This window comes from Budorcas taxicolor, chromosome 18 (genome assembly GCF_023091745.1).
Source record: "Budorcas taxicolor isolate Tak-1 chromosome 18, Takin1.1, whole genome shotgun sequence".
Taxonomy (NCBI): Eukaryota; Metazoa; Chordata; class Mammalia; order Artiodactyla; family Bovidae; genus Budorcas; species Budorcas taxicolor.
In genome coordinates, this window is record NC_068927.1 from 3,361,801 (window position 1) to 3,376,635 (window position 14,835).

The 14,835-nt window shown below is 43.8% G+C and overlaps 1 protein-coding gene across 1 annotated transcript in view; it reads right to left on the reverse strand.

Annotated features, from left to right (window-relative positions):
* Positions 1-342: 342 nt before the first annotated feature.
* SF3B3 (splicing factor 3b subunit 3) overlaps positions 343-14,835 on the reverse strand; it is a 39,020-nt gene continuing 24,527 nt past the window's right edge. Inside the window, exons 15-26 of the mRNA XM_052655681.1 lie at positions 14,228-14,371; positions 11,971-12,093; positions 11,117-11,271; positions 6,536-6,710; positions 5,668-5,873; positions 5,413-5,569; positions 4,276-4,401; positions 3,643-3,855; positions 2,982-3,080; positions 2,018-2,161; positions 1,311-1,415; positions 343-936 (exon numbers count right to left, since the gene is read on the reverse strand). Coding sequence (XP_052511641.1) covers positions 796-936; positions 1,311-1,415; positions 2,018-2,161; positions 2,982-3,080; positions 3,643-3,855; positions 4,276-4,401; positions 5,413-5,569; positions 5,668-5,873; positions 6,536-6,710; positions 11,117-11,271; positions 11,971-12,093; positions 14,228-14,371 — 1,788 coding nt within the window. The 3' untranslated portion in view covers positions 343-795. The remainder of the gene's footprint in view (positions 937-1,310; positions 1,416-2,017; positions 2,162-2,981; positions 3,081-3,642; positions 3,856-4,275; positions 4,402-5,412; positions 5,570-5,667; positions 5,874-6,535; positions 6,711-11,116; positions 11,272-11,970; positions 12,094-14,227; positions 14,372-14,835) is intronic.

Here is a 14,835-nt window from a genome sequence, read left to right on the forward strand (position 1 = left end):
GGAGCATCTACCAGGAGATGGGGCAGCTGGAATTCAGACCAAATCCTTCACTCTACAGCCTCCAAGTAGACGGGAGGCAAAATGGAAGAAGACATCAGCCACCCTTCCTCACTATCCAACGGGAAGAGGTATGGACAACAATATGATTATCATTCGAGTCCATGCTTCATCCGCAACGCAGCAAAGACTAGAGAAGTCTAAACCGCGGCACAGAGCAGGGAGACTGAGGCCACAGGGCGGCAGAAGTCCAAGCTGGTCGGAAGCAGGATACTGTTTTCCAACTCAGGCTCCATCTTCCACCTAAATTCTCACCCCAGAAAAGACACACGGACACCAGCCACCTCAAAAGCTAGGTTTGTATTCCTGGTTAGGTTCCAAAGTGGCAGAACTCCAGAGCTGTACTATAACCAACCTGGTCCCCACCTCAGCTAAGCCCCACAAAGACAACATCATACAAAACTGTATTTACAGGTAAACCAGTTAAAAATTAAAGGTGTGTACAAAAGTAGGCAGGATAGCCAAAAATATCAATGCAAGAAAGCTTTGGGAAAAGGGACACTGTATTCCACACCAGAACCTGGGGGCAATGGATTATGTACCAGGCAAGGAGAAGTGTAGCAGATCTCAGTGCCAATTTTAGGGGAAATCTGTCGCTCCAGGAAAAGAGTGGACGGGAAGAGCTGAGAGCTTTAACATTACAAGTATGAATTATCACCACCCTTCTGTCACAGAGATTCACAGCCACGTGGTGAGGGAAATAAAGTCTCTGATAAGCCCCACAGGAAAAGGAGGAGCTCAGAAGGCATAGCGAGTCCGGATATCCTCAAGCTTCTTGGACACCTCGGGTGGGGTTCGGTCCAGTTCTTCAGAGACATTCTTTTGTTTGTTGGGCTCCATGGAGTTGAACTGTTCACAGAGATCTCCATCAATCACATTCTGAGACATGGAAAGACGAGAGAGGAAGAAAAAGGTGAGATGCCCAAAGAAAATGGCACGTGCAAAAGCAACTCCCAGGAAAGGTCTTCCTCCCTCAGACATCTGAACTCCAGTTACAGAGCCAGGAACACTATTCACAATTGACTGGGCAAAACCGGGTGGAAGCTCTTCTCTGGCTGTGCTCTGTCCTGAGGGAAGAGGTCTCTGAATATCACTAACTATTCCTCCCTCATTACTGCCTCCATAAATCCATCCCCTCAATGCTCCTTTATTAAAGACTCTGCCAATTTTTAAGGGTGGGCGGCCCAAAGACAAGACTGATTAAATGGGCTGAGAATCCCCCTTTCCAACCCGAGTTTCCAAGAAAGACCTACCTTAACAGGGAAATAGTAGGAACGAAAGCTGAGGTGGTCTCGCCCACAGAGAGGGGGGTGCTCGGACCGGAGGTGCATTTCCACATGCTGGAAGAAGTCATGGTCCTGGTAGAAAAAAACAAAAGAAAAAAGATTTCAACCACTAGTCTACGGTTTCCAAAAGCACAGTGAACAGACGGGCCACTGATTTTTATCACCCAAGCAGATGTGAAATAACTGTTCCTCATGACCACAGGTTTCCTACTACATCAAGACAGCTAAAACTTAAAGGAAAACCCCTTTGTATTTGCAGAATATGAGAGAAAACACCATATGCAAAGATTGGTTTGTGAAGTCAGATTCCTAATCCCATCTTCCTTGGCTACAACCACATCAACCAAATTTAGCCAATCCCAGAGCTGACCCTAGGAAGCATTCAGTACCCAGTCCACACCACCCCATCTGGTATGGCTCTGGGGCTTCAACCCCTGACTACCCTATAGTCACATCAGAAAACTGAACCAAACCCTGGCATGGTATAAACATCAATGGCTTCCCCCAAGGGAAAAAGTCAAGATTCCTTTCTCCCAGATACTCCTGTTAACTTACAAAACTTCCACAACACTCCTAGTTGCATATGGACACAAACTGGACTGCCCTCTTAGGCCGATTTAACACTAAGGAACAACCCGAGGAATGAAAAGCCAGAGGAGTGTGGAAGATGTTACCTCATGGGATGTGAATGGGACAAGGATGCCAATGCCTCCTGACAAGGTGGTGTAGACAAGCGATTCTGAGCCTCCAGGGATCAGTGTGGTCTTCTGTAAGGAAAGCACTGTCTCGCCCACGTGATAGTTCATTATCACTTCTGCCTGCAAGTCAAAACCAGACCAGTCACTATGTGTGCCCTCAGGAGACTGTTCTAGATTCCCAAGAGCAAACGGCACTTCCAAAGGGCAGATTTCACCACCTTGATAAATTCATAAATTATTAAAATTTAAACATACTTTGACGGAGAACACCCCACTCCAGTACTCTTGCCTGGAAAATCCCATGGATGCAGGAGCCTGGTGGGCTGCCGTCTATGGGGTTGCACAGAGTCGGACACGACTGAAGCGACTCAGCAGCAGTAGCAGCAGCAAACATACTTTGAAATGTTCTTAGCACAGAGTTTAATACCTTCACAAACATGCTGAAGGTAGATAATTTCTGATTTATAACTGAAAAACATTTTTGTTAAATATCAAGTTTGCAAAAAAGGAAGAAACAAGGAAAGTTTAAAAAACTGCAATCTATAGGCTTGCCTTCTAAAGTAAAATGGATCTATTTTTAAAGTTCAGAGCTACAAAAGAAAATATCTACAGAAGAGGAAAGCCCAGGACATACTGCAGAGAAAAGCTGGTTAGTATCCTGAGTGAACCTGTGTAACCAACCTTTCCAAGGAACCCACTATGCACCGAAAAAATTTACAATGCTAAAATGTCTTAGAAAATAAATAAATAAAATGTCTCAGAAAAATTTGTTCTATCATAAAAATGGGATAGTAACTTGGTTATCTTGTGTCAAAGCCACCATGCACACAGTCATGTGCATTGTGGATGAAACACTAAAGAAATGCGTCCTTGGTGAAGGTCCTGACGAATGGACTGTGCAGGCTGATGCCCTTCCTGGGGGCCGCTTCTGCAAGCCTACCTTCTGAGAGGCTCCGTTGAGCAAGCCCCGGTCCCACAGGGCTTTGTTTCCAGTGGGATCCTCGTCCACTTCATCATTGGTATTGGGTGGGAGCCGCACCTAAAATGAAGAGACACAAATCACAGAGCTGGGCTCTGCACTTACTAACCTTGGTCACCAAGCAGCACGTCTGCCCCAGGTCCCTGCAAGCGAACCTTGGGGCACTGCATTTGGCAGACCTGAGCCAGCACCTGTTCTGGTGTCCAATGAGGGAGACACTCAAGAGCTACTCAAGAAAATCCAGACTGGGCTTTAAAAGATAAGCCAAGGGTGAGGAGAGAAGCTCAAGAGGGAGAAGACAATATGTATAATCATGGTGATTCGTCTGTATGGCAGAAACCAGCACAACACTGTAAAGCACTCTTCTTCCAATTAAAAAATAAAATACAAGGATAACCCCAAATTCTGGCAAAGAGTGAGCATATTAGTCCTCGGCTCAAACTAAATCTATCATTATTAAGTCATTTGGCATGGGGAAGAAGGCGGTGAACAGCAGGATGGGGGCAGAGGAAGCTAAAAGAGTTTTATACCCATTTTTGCTTTCCAAGTTAGATTACAGTATTACCACAAATTGGGCCATTTTTCTCATACATCACTATAACCCAAGTAAACATCAACTTACCACACAAATGTTGCCAAACTTGTCTGCCCCAGCCACAGTATCATAGTCGAGGAGACTAGCTGTGGTCACCCATCGGGGGTAGGTATCATCAGCAAAGATGATGAGCTGGTTCTCATTACGCTTGTAGCGAACCCAGATGAAACTTTCTTGGACATCAGATACAATCACCCTGTGTCCAATTGTCTGGATCCCAGAGATGTAGTTGGCGATATGCTGGGAAAAACAAGGACAGCAAGGTATAACCATGGGGTGCAGAATCAACAGGGAAAGTCCAGGTTACCCTGACTGCAGCATACACAGGGTCTAAAGAATGGCACACACCAAAGAACAGCCATCAGCAAGGAATTCCTAGAAGGTGGGAAAAAGAGCTAACTGGTTTTAACATGGTGGGAAAATATGCTTGATTGTCAGTTAAACTCCTTACAGACACAAGCAGGATAGAAATCTGGCTCTTGAAGTAAAGAAGTCAACAAACCTACCTAGGCTTCCGCTTCTCGAAAGCCTAACCGTTAGTTAGCCCAGGAAGACAAAGACAGTCCGGATAAAGACACGATTCCAACAGCTGCTGTCCACCACCCTGCCTGGGTCTCCTTCCTCACAAGCTGGATCTGGACCTTCCACCAGTGCAGTTACCTTGTTCTCACACTTGCGGAGTAACTTCTTCTTTCCGAGGTCATAGACTCGCAGAAGTTTTCCCACACCAATCAATACTCTCCCTTGAAATGGGGCAATAGCAGCAGGGACCTCTTCCACTGGAGTCTGTGAGAGGAAACACAGGTGATGCAGCTGTTTTCAACACATACAGCCACACTCCCTCAACCCCAAATGACTTTTACAGGCATCTGTGAGGAAGACAAACAATGAGTGACCATCTTCTGCTCATCAGAGAAGATAAACCCACACATATAACCAACAGTCCCTAGGAAACCAGGTGTTCGGGTAAACAGATCAGAAACACTCCATTTCGGCAAGTGGATCAACGGATGCCGCAGGTGAGAAGTCCCGGTACCTGATGAACACTGCCCCAGGGCCGATGCTAACTGAAGTGGCACCATTAATTGAAAGTGAAGCCTTAGTATCAGAGAAGTGACTGGGGCGTGTGGAGGGAGGGGAAAGAACTGCTAGAGACAAGTCACATCTTGGCTGTAAAGGAGACACAGTGACTTTAGCACAAAGAAGGCTCTGTGAAATTGTTATTTCCTACAATAACATGCCCCTTGTGGGAGGCCAAGAGAAATCACTTTCATGTGCTGTCAGTGTAGAAGAGAGATTAAGAATTCCTTGAAGAAAAAAAAAAAGCACATAACATGACCTTAATTCTGTAGAACTGCTGAATTTTGGTCACAAATGGCTGCCTACTTAGTAAGACACGAAAATACAGGGCTCATTCATTAGGCACCTGTTCCTCTTAGAAGGTGTTAGCACACAAGCCCAGCAGTGGGACCAGCAGGCAGTGGAGCTTCACTGGAGCGTTTTCCACGTGCCCAAGACTGATACAAAGCTGGTTAAGTCTAAAGGACTTAGGGGCTTCTCAGGTAGCTCAGTGGTTAAGAGTCTACCTGCCAATGTGGAAACATGGTCAATCTTTCGGTCGGAAAGATCCCCTGGGAAAGGAAATGACTACCTACTCCAGTGTACTTGCCTGGAAAAACCCATGGACAGAGGAGCCTGGTGGGCTACAGTCTGTGGGGTCGCAGGAGTTGGACACAACTTAGAGACTAAACAACAAGTAAGACTTAAGATCCAGGAAAGCCACTGTCTGGTTCCTACCTTGTGCAAAAACTCCAGTTTTTCCCCGTTGTTCACGAGCTTGTAGGTATAGACAAAGCCCCCCGCGACAGATCGGGGGTTCAGTATCAGGTCTTTGGCTACGCCCACCAGCACATACCAGTCATCGCCAGTGTTGGAGAACCTGCACACAGCCACGCTGCATTTTCAAAGAAGGAATCAGGAGTCAGGCATTAGGCACAGCCCAGAAAATTCCCATTCCAGTCTTTAAAACGCTGCATGGTCAGGGCCCCTTACCTAAAAGCGGCTTCATTCTGTTCCAGCTGGACAAGATCCAATGTGTTACCCTGAATAGGATTCATCACTCGGATCACAGAGGCCCACTGCCCATTGCCGGCCTTAGGAGCCCCAAAAATGGACTCGGGGAGGTTTTCGTTGAGGAATGCTGCTGCCATCTCTGCGGCCAGCTCTCGCTCATCCTCCCCTGCTGCTTCTACCATTTCCTAAATCCAAAGAACCAAGGAAGAGTTGGTGCGTTCAGAGGCGGGTGCTGGGTGGGAAGTGGACAAGTGGACAAATAAGAACACCTCAAGGGGTGTTCACAATACACAAAGCAGCAAAGTCTGTCCCCCAAAATCATTATTTCCCAAAATGAAGATGAAAGGGAGAGGTGCACAAACAAGGGGAAGAGGAAAAGATCACTAAGGGGAAACGAAAATCATCAGCCATGGTGAAGGCTTGAGAAACTTGAAGATGAAGATTGATTGCTTCCTCTCTCCTGGGCCAGATACAGTTTTACATAGTGGGGACTATTTGTTTCTTGCTGGGAAATAATTTCTGGAAGGAGATGGTATTGTGAGGAATACAAAAGCTGTCTTCTTTGGGCTCAAATCCAGAAAGATGTAACATAAGCTACTTTGGAAGTTCCAGGACAGAAGAACTGTTCCAGAGAAGTAGCTCAATACTGAATAAATCCAGCTTAATGTTTTAGTCCTAAGTCACAAGAAAGCCCCTAAAACACAAAGGACTGTGGCAAAGGGCTCTGTATAAAGGACCTGAAAAGACTGGATCTTTAAACAGAACATTAGACATCGATTACCCAGAGGTTTAACCGCGACTTCACAAGACTGCCTTTTTACTGAACGCTGGCGGCTCACTGCTTTACCTCTGCCATCTGCTGCTTCCTCTGAGCTTTAGTGGCCTCAGTGTAGGCGTTGTGGTCGGTCTCGATGATGATAAGGTTGTTACTTTCAGGGTGGATGACGAATTTCCTGGGTGTGTACTGCAGTGGAAAGGCTACTTGATTGAAGACAGCACCCAGCTTTTCCAATGCCAAAATCCTATGGCAAAAGGCAAGGAGTTAATAGGTCACCCACCCAGGACCAAGAAACTGGTGTTAAAAGGGTCAGTAAGCAGTCACAGCCCTAATATCAGCATTGGGGAACATGAAACAATACCCTTCTCATCTAGAAGATTGTGCACAGGAGACAGAAGACCTGGGAAGGGCTTTTACTTCAGCAACAGCCGCCACTGCTCACAGTGATTCCGGTTTCCCCTAGTAAAATTTCCATTAGAACCCTCAAAGACTTGTTTTATGCCTCCAATGGTAAAGCGACAGTGAAAAGGTAAAATCTCTTCTTGCACTGCAGTTACCTGAACATACGTGGTATTTGTGTGACAGTGTTCCACAGAATAAAGTGAATGCCATCCTGAACGAAAATCACCTAGGCTTTAGGAAACCCACACAATGCAGAAAGACATGGCAACTATGAGATCTACAACCTTTGTCAAGCGGAAAGAAATGTTCATTAGTCAAATTATGTGCAAAACAAGCAGAACCCAGATGCTCTTAAAAATGCAGACACTTCAAAGTGCTGAAAGAAAAAACAGCTAATTAAGAATCATTCAAAAAGAGTACATTACAAAAACCAGAACATTTTCTAAAAGACTACTATTAACAACATTCCAGAGCTTATCTGGTGGGTCAGTGGTAAAGAACCCACCTACCAATGCAGAAGACATGGGTTTGAACCCTGTGGTCAGGAAGATTCCCTGGAGAAGGAAATGACAACCCACTCTAGTATTCTGCCTGGGAAATCCCATGGACAGAGGAGTCTGGCAGGCTATAGTCCATGGGGTCACAAAAGAGTTGGACATGACTTAGCAACTAAACAACATTCCACTCCCATAAATATCCAAAATACTATGAGGGAGTAATGAGCAAGGTTCATTTCTTTGAAGACATAAATCAAATACTTTACCAAATTCAGACTTAAATTGAAGAAAGTGCGGAAAACCACTAGACCATTCAGCTATGACCTCAATCAAATCCCTTATGATTATACAGTGGAAGTGAGAAATAGATTTAAGGGACTAGATCTGATAGACAGAGTGCCTGATGAACTATGGAAGAAGGTTCATGACACTATACAGGAGGCAGGGATCAAGACTATCCCCAAGAAAAACAAATGCAAAAAAGCAAAATGGCTGTCTGAGGAGGCTTTGCAAATAGCTGTGAAAAGAAGAGAAGCAAAACACAAAGGAGAAAAGGAAAGATATACCCATCTGAATGCAGAGTTCCAAAGAATAGCAAGGAGAGATAAGAAAGCCTTCCTCAGTGCTCAGTGCAAAGAAATAGAGGAAAACAACAGAATATTAAAGACTAGAGATCTCTTCAAGAAAATTAGAGATACCAAGCGAACATTTCGTGCAAAGATGGGCTCGATAAAGGACATAAATGGCATGGACCTAACAGAAGCAGAAGATATTAAGAAGAGGTGTCAAGAATACACAGAAGAATTGTACAAAAAAGATCTTCACGACCCAGATGATCACACTAGAGCCAGACATCTTGGAATGTGAAGTCAAGTGGGCCTTAGAAAGCATCACTACGAACAAAGCTGGTGGAGGTGATGGAATTCCAGCTCAGCTATTTCAAATCCTGAAAGATGATGCTGTGAAAGTGCTGCACTCACTATGTCAGCAAATTTGGAAAATTCAGCAGTGGCCATAGGACTGGAAAAGGTCAGTTGTCATTCCAATCCCAAAGAAAGGCAATGCCAAAGAATGCTCAAACTACCGCACAGCTGCACTCATCTCACACACTAGCAAGGTAATGCTCAAAAGTCTCCAAGCCAGGCTTCAGCAATACGTGAACTGTGAATTTCCAGATGTTCAACAAACTGGTTTTAGAAAAGGCAGAGGAACCAGAGATCAAACTGCCAACATTCGCTGGATCACCGAAAAAGCAAGAGAGTTCCAGAAAAACATCTATTTCTGCTTTATTGACTATACCAAAGCCTTTGACTGCGTGAATCACAATACACTGGAAAATTCTGAAGGAGATGGGAATACCAGACCACCTGACCTGCCTCTTGAGAAACCTATATGCAGGTTAGGAAGCAACAGTTAGACCTGGACATGAAACAGACTGGTTCCAAATAGGAAAAAGAGTATGTCAAGGCTGTATATTGTCACCCTGCTTACTTAACTTCTATGCAAAGTACATCATGAAAAACACTGGGCTGGAGGAAGCACAAGCTAGAATCAAGATTGCTAGGAGAAAATATCAATAACCTCAGATATGCAGATGACACCACCCTTATGGCAGAAAGTGAAGAAGAATTAAAGAGCCTCTTGATGAAAGTGAAAGAGGAGAGTCAAAGAGTTGGCTTAAAGCTCAACATTCAGAAAACAAAGATCATGGCATCTGGTCCCATCACTTCATGGCAAATAGATGGGGAAACAGTGGTTGATTTTATTTTGGGGGGCTCCAAAATCACTGTAGATGGTGACTGCAGCCATGAAATTAAAAGACACTTACTCCTCGGAAGGAAAGTTATAATCAACCTAAACAGCATATTAAAAAGCAGAGACATTACTTTGCCAACAAAGGTCCATCTAGTCAAAGCTATGGATTTTCCAGTGGTCATGTATGGATGTGAGAATTGGACTATAAAGAAAGCTGAGCACCAAACAAATGATGCTTTTGAACTGTGATGTTGGAGAAGACTCTTGAGAGTCCCTTGGACTGGAAGGAGATCCAACCAGTCCATCCTAAAGGAGATCAGTCCTGGGTGTTCATTGGAAGGACTGATGCTGAAGCTGAAACTCCAGTACTCTGGCCACCTGACACGAACAGCTGACTCATTTGAAAAGACCCTGATGCTGGGAAAGATTGACGGCAAGAGGAGAAGGGGACGACAGAGGATGAGATGGTTGGATGGCATCACTGACTCAATGGACATGAATTTGGGTAACCTCCGGTAGTTGGTGATGCACAGGGAGGCCTGACGTGCTCTGGTTCATGGGATTGCAAAGAGTCGGACACGACTGAGCGACTGAATTGAACTGAACTTACCAACATGTGTGAGTTAAAAAAAAAAAAAGATCAACTGCTAAACGGTAAAGACTGTCATTCTGCAAGAAAAAAAAAAAAAATCTGCAAATCATGTTATCTCATAAGACAACTGTATACAAAATAACAGAACTCTTATAATTCAATAATAAAAAGACCAATATATATATATAATAATAATCCAATATACCTCACTGATGAAAATGTAAAATGGTGCAGCCACTTGGGAAGGCAGCGTAGCAGTTTCTCAAAAAGTTAAGAGTTACTAGCAATTCCATTCTTGCAGATATACACCCAAGAAAAAAGAAAATACACAAATAGACCCCTGTACAGGAGTGTTCACAGCAGCATTACTCACAATAGTCAACAGTGGAAGTGAGTGGTTCTGACAGTAAGTACGACGACCAGTGGTATTTAAACTGTGTTCCCAAGAATTCTGCTTACATGTTTCACATGCAAGACACACAGCACACAGCAGTCTTCCCTGATTTTGTTCTGGGGGAAAAATCTGCTGCTCTAAAAGAAAAAGTTTGAAAATCTGCGGCATTGTCAAAATTGATAGGAATCCAAGAGATCGCACATGTCAATAAAACAACTAAAGAACCCATAGATGAGGCTAAGACTTAACAGGCAGAGATGTGTGTGAGAAGCATTCCAAGAACAAGTGCAGAGATAACAAACCAGGAAGGAACATATGGAAGTGTGCAGGGAGAACAATTCTGCTGGAGAAAAAGGTACCCAAAGATGCTGAAGCTTAAAAACAGAGAGAACGGTGAAGATGAAGTTCCTGAAAGCTTCTGCAAACAAATCTGGGAGTTCACCTAACTAAGTAATAAGTGATTCATATACCAAGAGGCCAGAGTTCCATCGTAAACAACCAATAGTTCTAACTACAACATGTGAATGACACTGGTAAACCACATTAAAGAGTTAAAAAAGAAAACAAAACCAACCACCAAAATTTGACAAAGTCAAAACTGACTAGGTTATCTTCCATTTTGCAATACAGACAGTGCTCACCCCAATGTGATCAGTATAATCTGTCAACCAGCAAAAGGTCTAAATTAATTTTGAGCTTAATATATAACACTGCAAATGCAAGACACAGTGAGAAAAGACAATCAGTGACCCAACAACGCCTGCTATAACACTGATTCAACAGCATGGCCCTGGCAAACAAGAATCTTACATCTCAGGGAATGAACTACATTGCCAAATAGGAAAACACGGCCCCAAAGTCTTAACAGAAGCTGAAACTCCACACGCCGAAACATGGCTACCAGGTACTCAAATCTGAGCCAATGAAGGTCTCAATTACCGAACACCATTCCCAGGGCAGAGTCGGCTCTCTGCCAGCCTCTCATGGGGCTTCAGCGGTGGGACTCTCACCTCAGGGTATTGGTGGAGATGGCCACAATGCCCTCAGGGCACTGTTCAGAGGCGAAGCCAGAGGCAAACTCCAGGGTCTCATAAGACAGGGGCGTGAGATGGAAACGAGACTGGTAAGAATAGCTCAACCATGAGCGGCTTGACATGGCCAGCACCTGAGGAAAGAAAAACATCTCCAATAAGCTGGGGAAAAGCCCAAACAAACATGGTATACTAACCCAATTACCCTGTCCCCAGATTTCAGCATGTGAAATATCCCAAGGAATTTTAGAAACCTAAAAGGCTACCTTAAGAAAAAGAGGTCTAGAGAAGAGTTAGTACAGCTTGGTATTTGCTAAAAGTGCTGGCTACTAGCCAGATGACACAGCAATCACTCAATCTCCGAGCCCCGGGCTCCATGTGTGTAAAGTGAGAATTCTAACACAGAGCTGGAGAGCTGCAAGGATTCAACTGCAGTAACAAGTAAAGAACCAGCAGGTCACTCAGCAACACTGATGTTCTTAACTACAAAGAACACAATGTTTGCTGGCCTCTTTCACACTCCTCCTAGGTAGTGGTATCCTACTCGGGAGGTTTCCAGCTAATTCTCACTCCATTTGCTCAGCCGCAGGGCTGAAGGGATCACTATTCTAACTCACCTATAACCTGATCACGGCAGTGCCACGGAACCTCAGTTAAGAAGCTCTAGGTTAAAGGACTCAAGATTTCTGCATGAAGGAACCGAATTAAGGTAAAGCTAATGTCCAACTAACTAACTACAACACTGGTGAATTACTGACAGCAAGATTTACACCACAGGGCTCAGTTGATGCCACTAACATCCAAACACACATCCTGCCCCTTTCATTACTTACTGCCTCCTGGCCTTGCATCCGGACACGAAACAGTTTCACAGGACGGGACCCCAGGTACCTAGTGCGGGTGTCAGACAGGTCCCCAGTGACAGGGTCCAGGACAGTTCTCAGCAACACACCATTCTAATAAAAATGAGAGAGGTGGTTAAGGCCTACCCATAATGGAAGCTTCTTTAGCTACCCTATTTCAGTTGGAAGAAAATGACTAGGTGGTTTAAATATATAGTCATCAGCCAGCCATTCATTCATTTTCCTAAACCACTCACTCAAATAGTTACTGAGCATTTACTAAGTAAAAGCAGTTTCCTTTTACCGTATATCCTTAAAATTTTTTACCCTTTATGTTAGACCCTTTACAATTTTAAGATACATGTACAGTTTAACATACCCATGCCTACTGTGGTCTCTAAATACCACTTCCCTTAAAAAAATAAGATTCCTGAGAGAAATGCCTTATTCCAGTCTGAAGCAAGAATGTTCTAGATGTGTGTGGAGCACTTTCTTGTGCTAGGAGGAAGCCCCCAAAGATAGTAGGCACCTGTTAAATGGACAAAGGAGGCAACTTCAGAAAGAAAATTCCCACTTTTCTATATTGTGGCAACTTAGCATCTAAAAGAAAGACTGTGATAGTCTGATGTAAATATAAAAACCTGCAAATGTTATCTAAAATTAAAATAAAAACAAACATTTCAGCAGTCCTCACTGGAGATTGCGATGGCACCAACCTCTTACTCTAAAAATAGTGAACAAAGGGGGAAAAGTGAAGTGTTTATCCAAGAACTCGGGTTTGAAGGCTGTGATGCAGCCCCCACAGCAGAGGCAGTAAACTGGATGCACCATCCAGAATCAGGAACACGCGCTCCGCCCTGGGGATGAGGAAGAATCGCGCTGTGATCTTCCGGGAGGCCAGCACAGGCGCAGGATGGGAGGTAGGAAGGTCCCCAAGAACAACGATCTGGTTTCTTTTTAACAAGTTGAGACAGTTATTAAAAGAAATGTGAGGGCTTCCTGGTGGTCCAGTGGCTGAGACTGTGCTCCCGACGCAGGGGGCCCGGTTTCAATCCCTGATCAGGGAACAAGATCCCACATGCTTCAACTAAGACCTGACACAGTCAAATAAATAATGAAATAAAATAATGTGAGAAGATTAAGCAGATAAAAACTGGACAGTTTTATGCATTCTGAGTAGAACCAAAAGTAAAAACTTTTTTCAGAACAGGATAAAAAAGGGAGAAAATGAGAATATGGGGGTATCAGATGATGTTAAGGAACTTAAATTCTGTTAACCATAATATTAAAGCTTCAAAATACACACAAACACACTCCTCTGTTATAGCTACATTCTCAAGCCCTTACAGATGACAGTATATTGGATCTGCCTTAAAGAGAAGAGAAGAGAAGGGAAAGGCAAAATGCTGGTAACTGGTGATGGGTACATGGAGGTTCATTTCGTTAGTCTAACTCCTGGGCATGTTTGAGAATTTCTAAATCAGGAAGTAAAATTAAAAACCAAACAGTCTCCTAGGCTAGGCAAAAAAAAAAAAAAGGATATGGTCAAAACCCCTGATACTCTGATTCTTGGGTTCCTCCCTTTCATGCCATGAAGAGCCTAGGTGCTTTGACAACAGGGAACACCGAGGAGCCCTTTATTGCTAATGGAGCCCATCATGAACTGTGAGGCCCTCTGTATCCTTGGATTTCGAATCCACAATTCAACCAACCACAGATCAAAAATATTTCAGGGGGAACAAAAGCAGAAAATTCCAAAAAACTAAACTTGAATTGGCTGCACATGTACAGCAACTATTTATACAGCATTTACCTTATACTAGGCAATTAAGTAATCTAGAGATAATTTAATTAAAGGTTACGAAAAAATACAAACATTATGCCATCTTATATAAGGGACTTGATTATCTTCTGATTTTGGTATCCAAGAGAGATTCTGGAACCAACCCCAAGGACACTGAGGGACAACTGGATTACAGTCTCACGCAAACTGTGAAAACCAGAGGCAATATAGCTCTGTCCCAAAACAGTCACTGCTAAGCAGTTTTATCAGACTCTAGAAAATACTTTTTTCCAGCCCTGATTTCTTCTAAATTAGAGCTAAAACAAGTGGAACAGAGAGCAAAACTGATCCCTTCTCATAAGGCGGGTAACTAAAACACAGGCACAGAAAACACCTGCATTAAACAAAGCAGCCATGAAGAAAAGACGCCCTGACCCCAGGAGTGTGAGTTTCTGGACCTCTTACCTGGAGTCCAATATTCAGGTACAAGAAGCCAATAGAGCCTCTCTCCCCCAGCTCATCCTGCTTCTCGGTCCCACCCATTTCCACAATACACAAGGACTCAGGCTGGGCCGGGAGAGCCTGCATGCTCAAAGGCTGTAAACAGTCCTAAAGTGGAAAGAGAAAACAGAATACGGCAAGTGACCAACTCTGGAAAAAAACCTACCCAGAAAAATCTAATTCTTACCTGAAGAATGAGTTCTCAACAGGTATGGGGTCACTAGAGAACTAAACCTTAAAACAAGCTCTGGAGAGGATTGGGCTTTCTCTGTTTTGTAGAAGTGGATAATGGTAAAACTAAATAAGCAAAAGGTACCTCTTTAGAGTCATCTAAGGCTCTTTTCTGTAAACACAGTCTTGGATTTTGTTTTTGTTCGTTTAAACTAAAAAAGGGAATCAGGACTTAAGCCAAAGACACATTCAGTAGTCCTGGATCAGTCCTTTTAAAGCACTGCAGGCGATTCATGAGGTGTGCTGCTATAATCATCAGAAGCAGCAGAAGCCTAGATTCAGGGCCCAGCCCAGCTGATCTCAGAGAGGGACATCAAGAATGGGCCAGGTGCTCAGGTTCC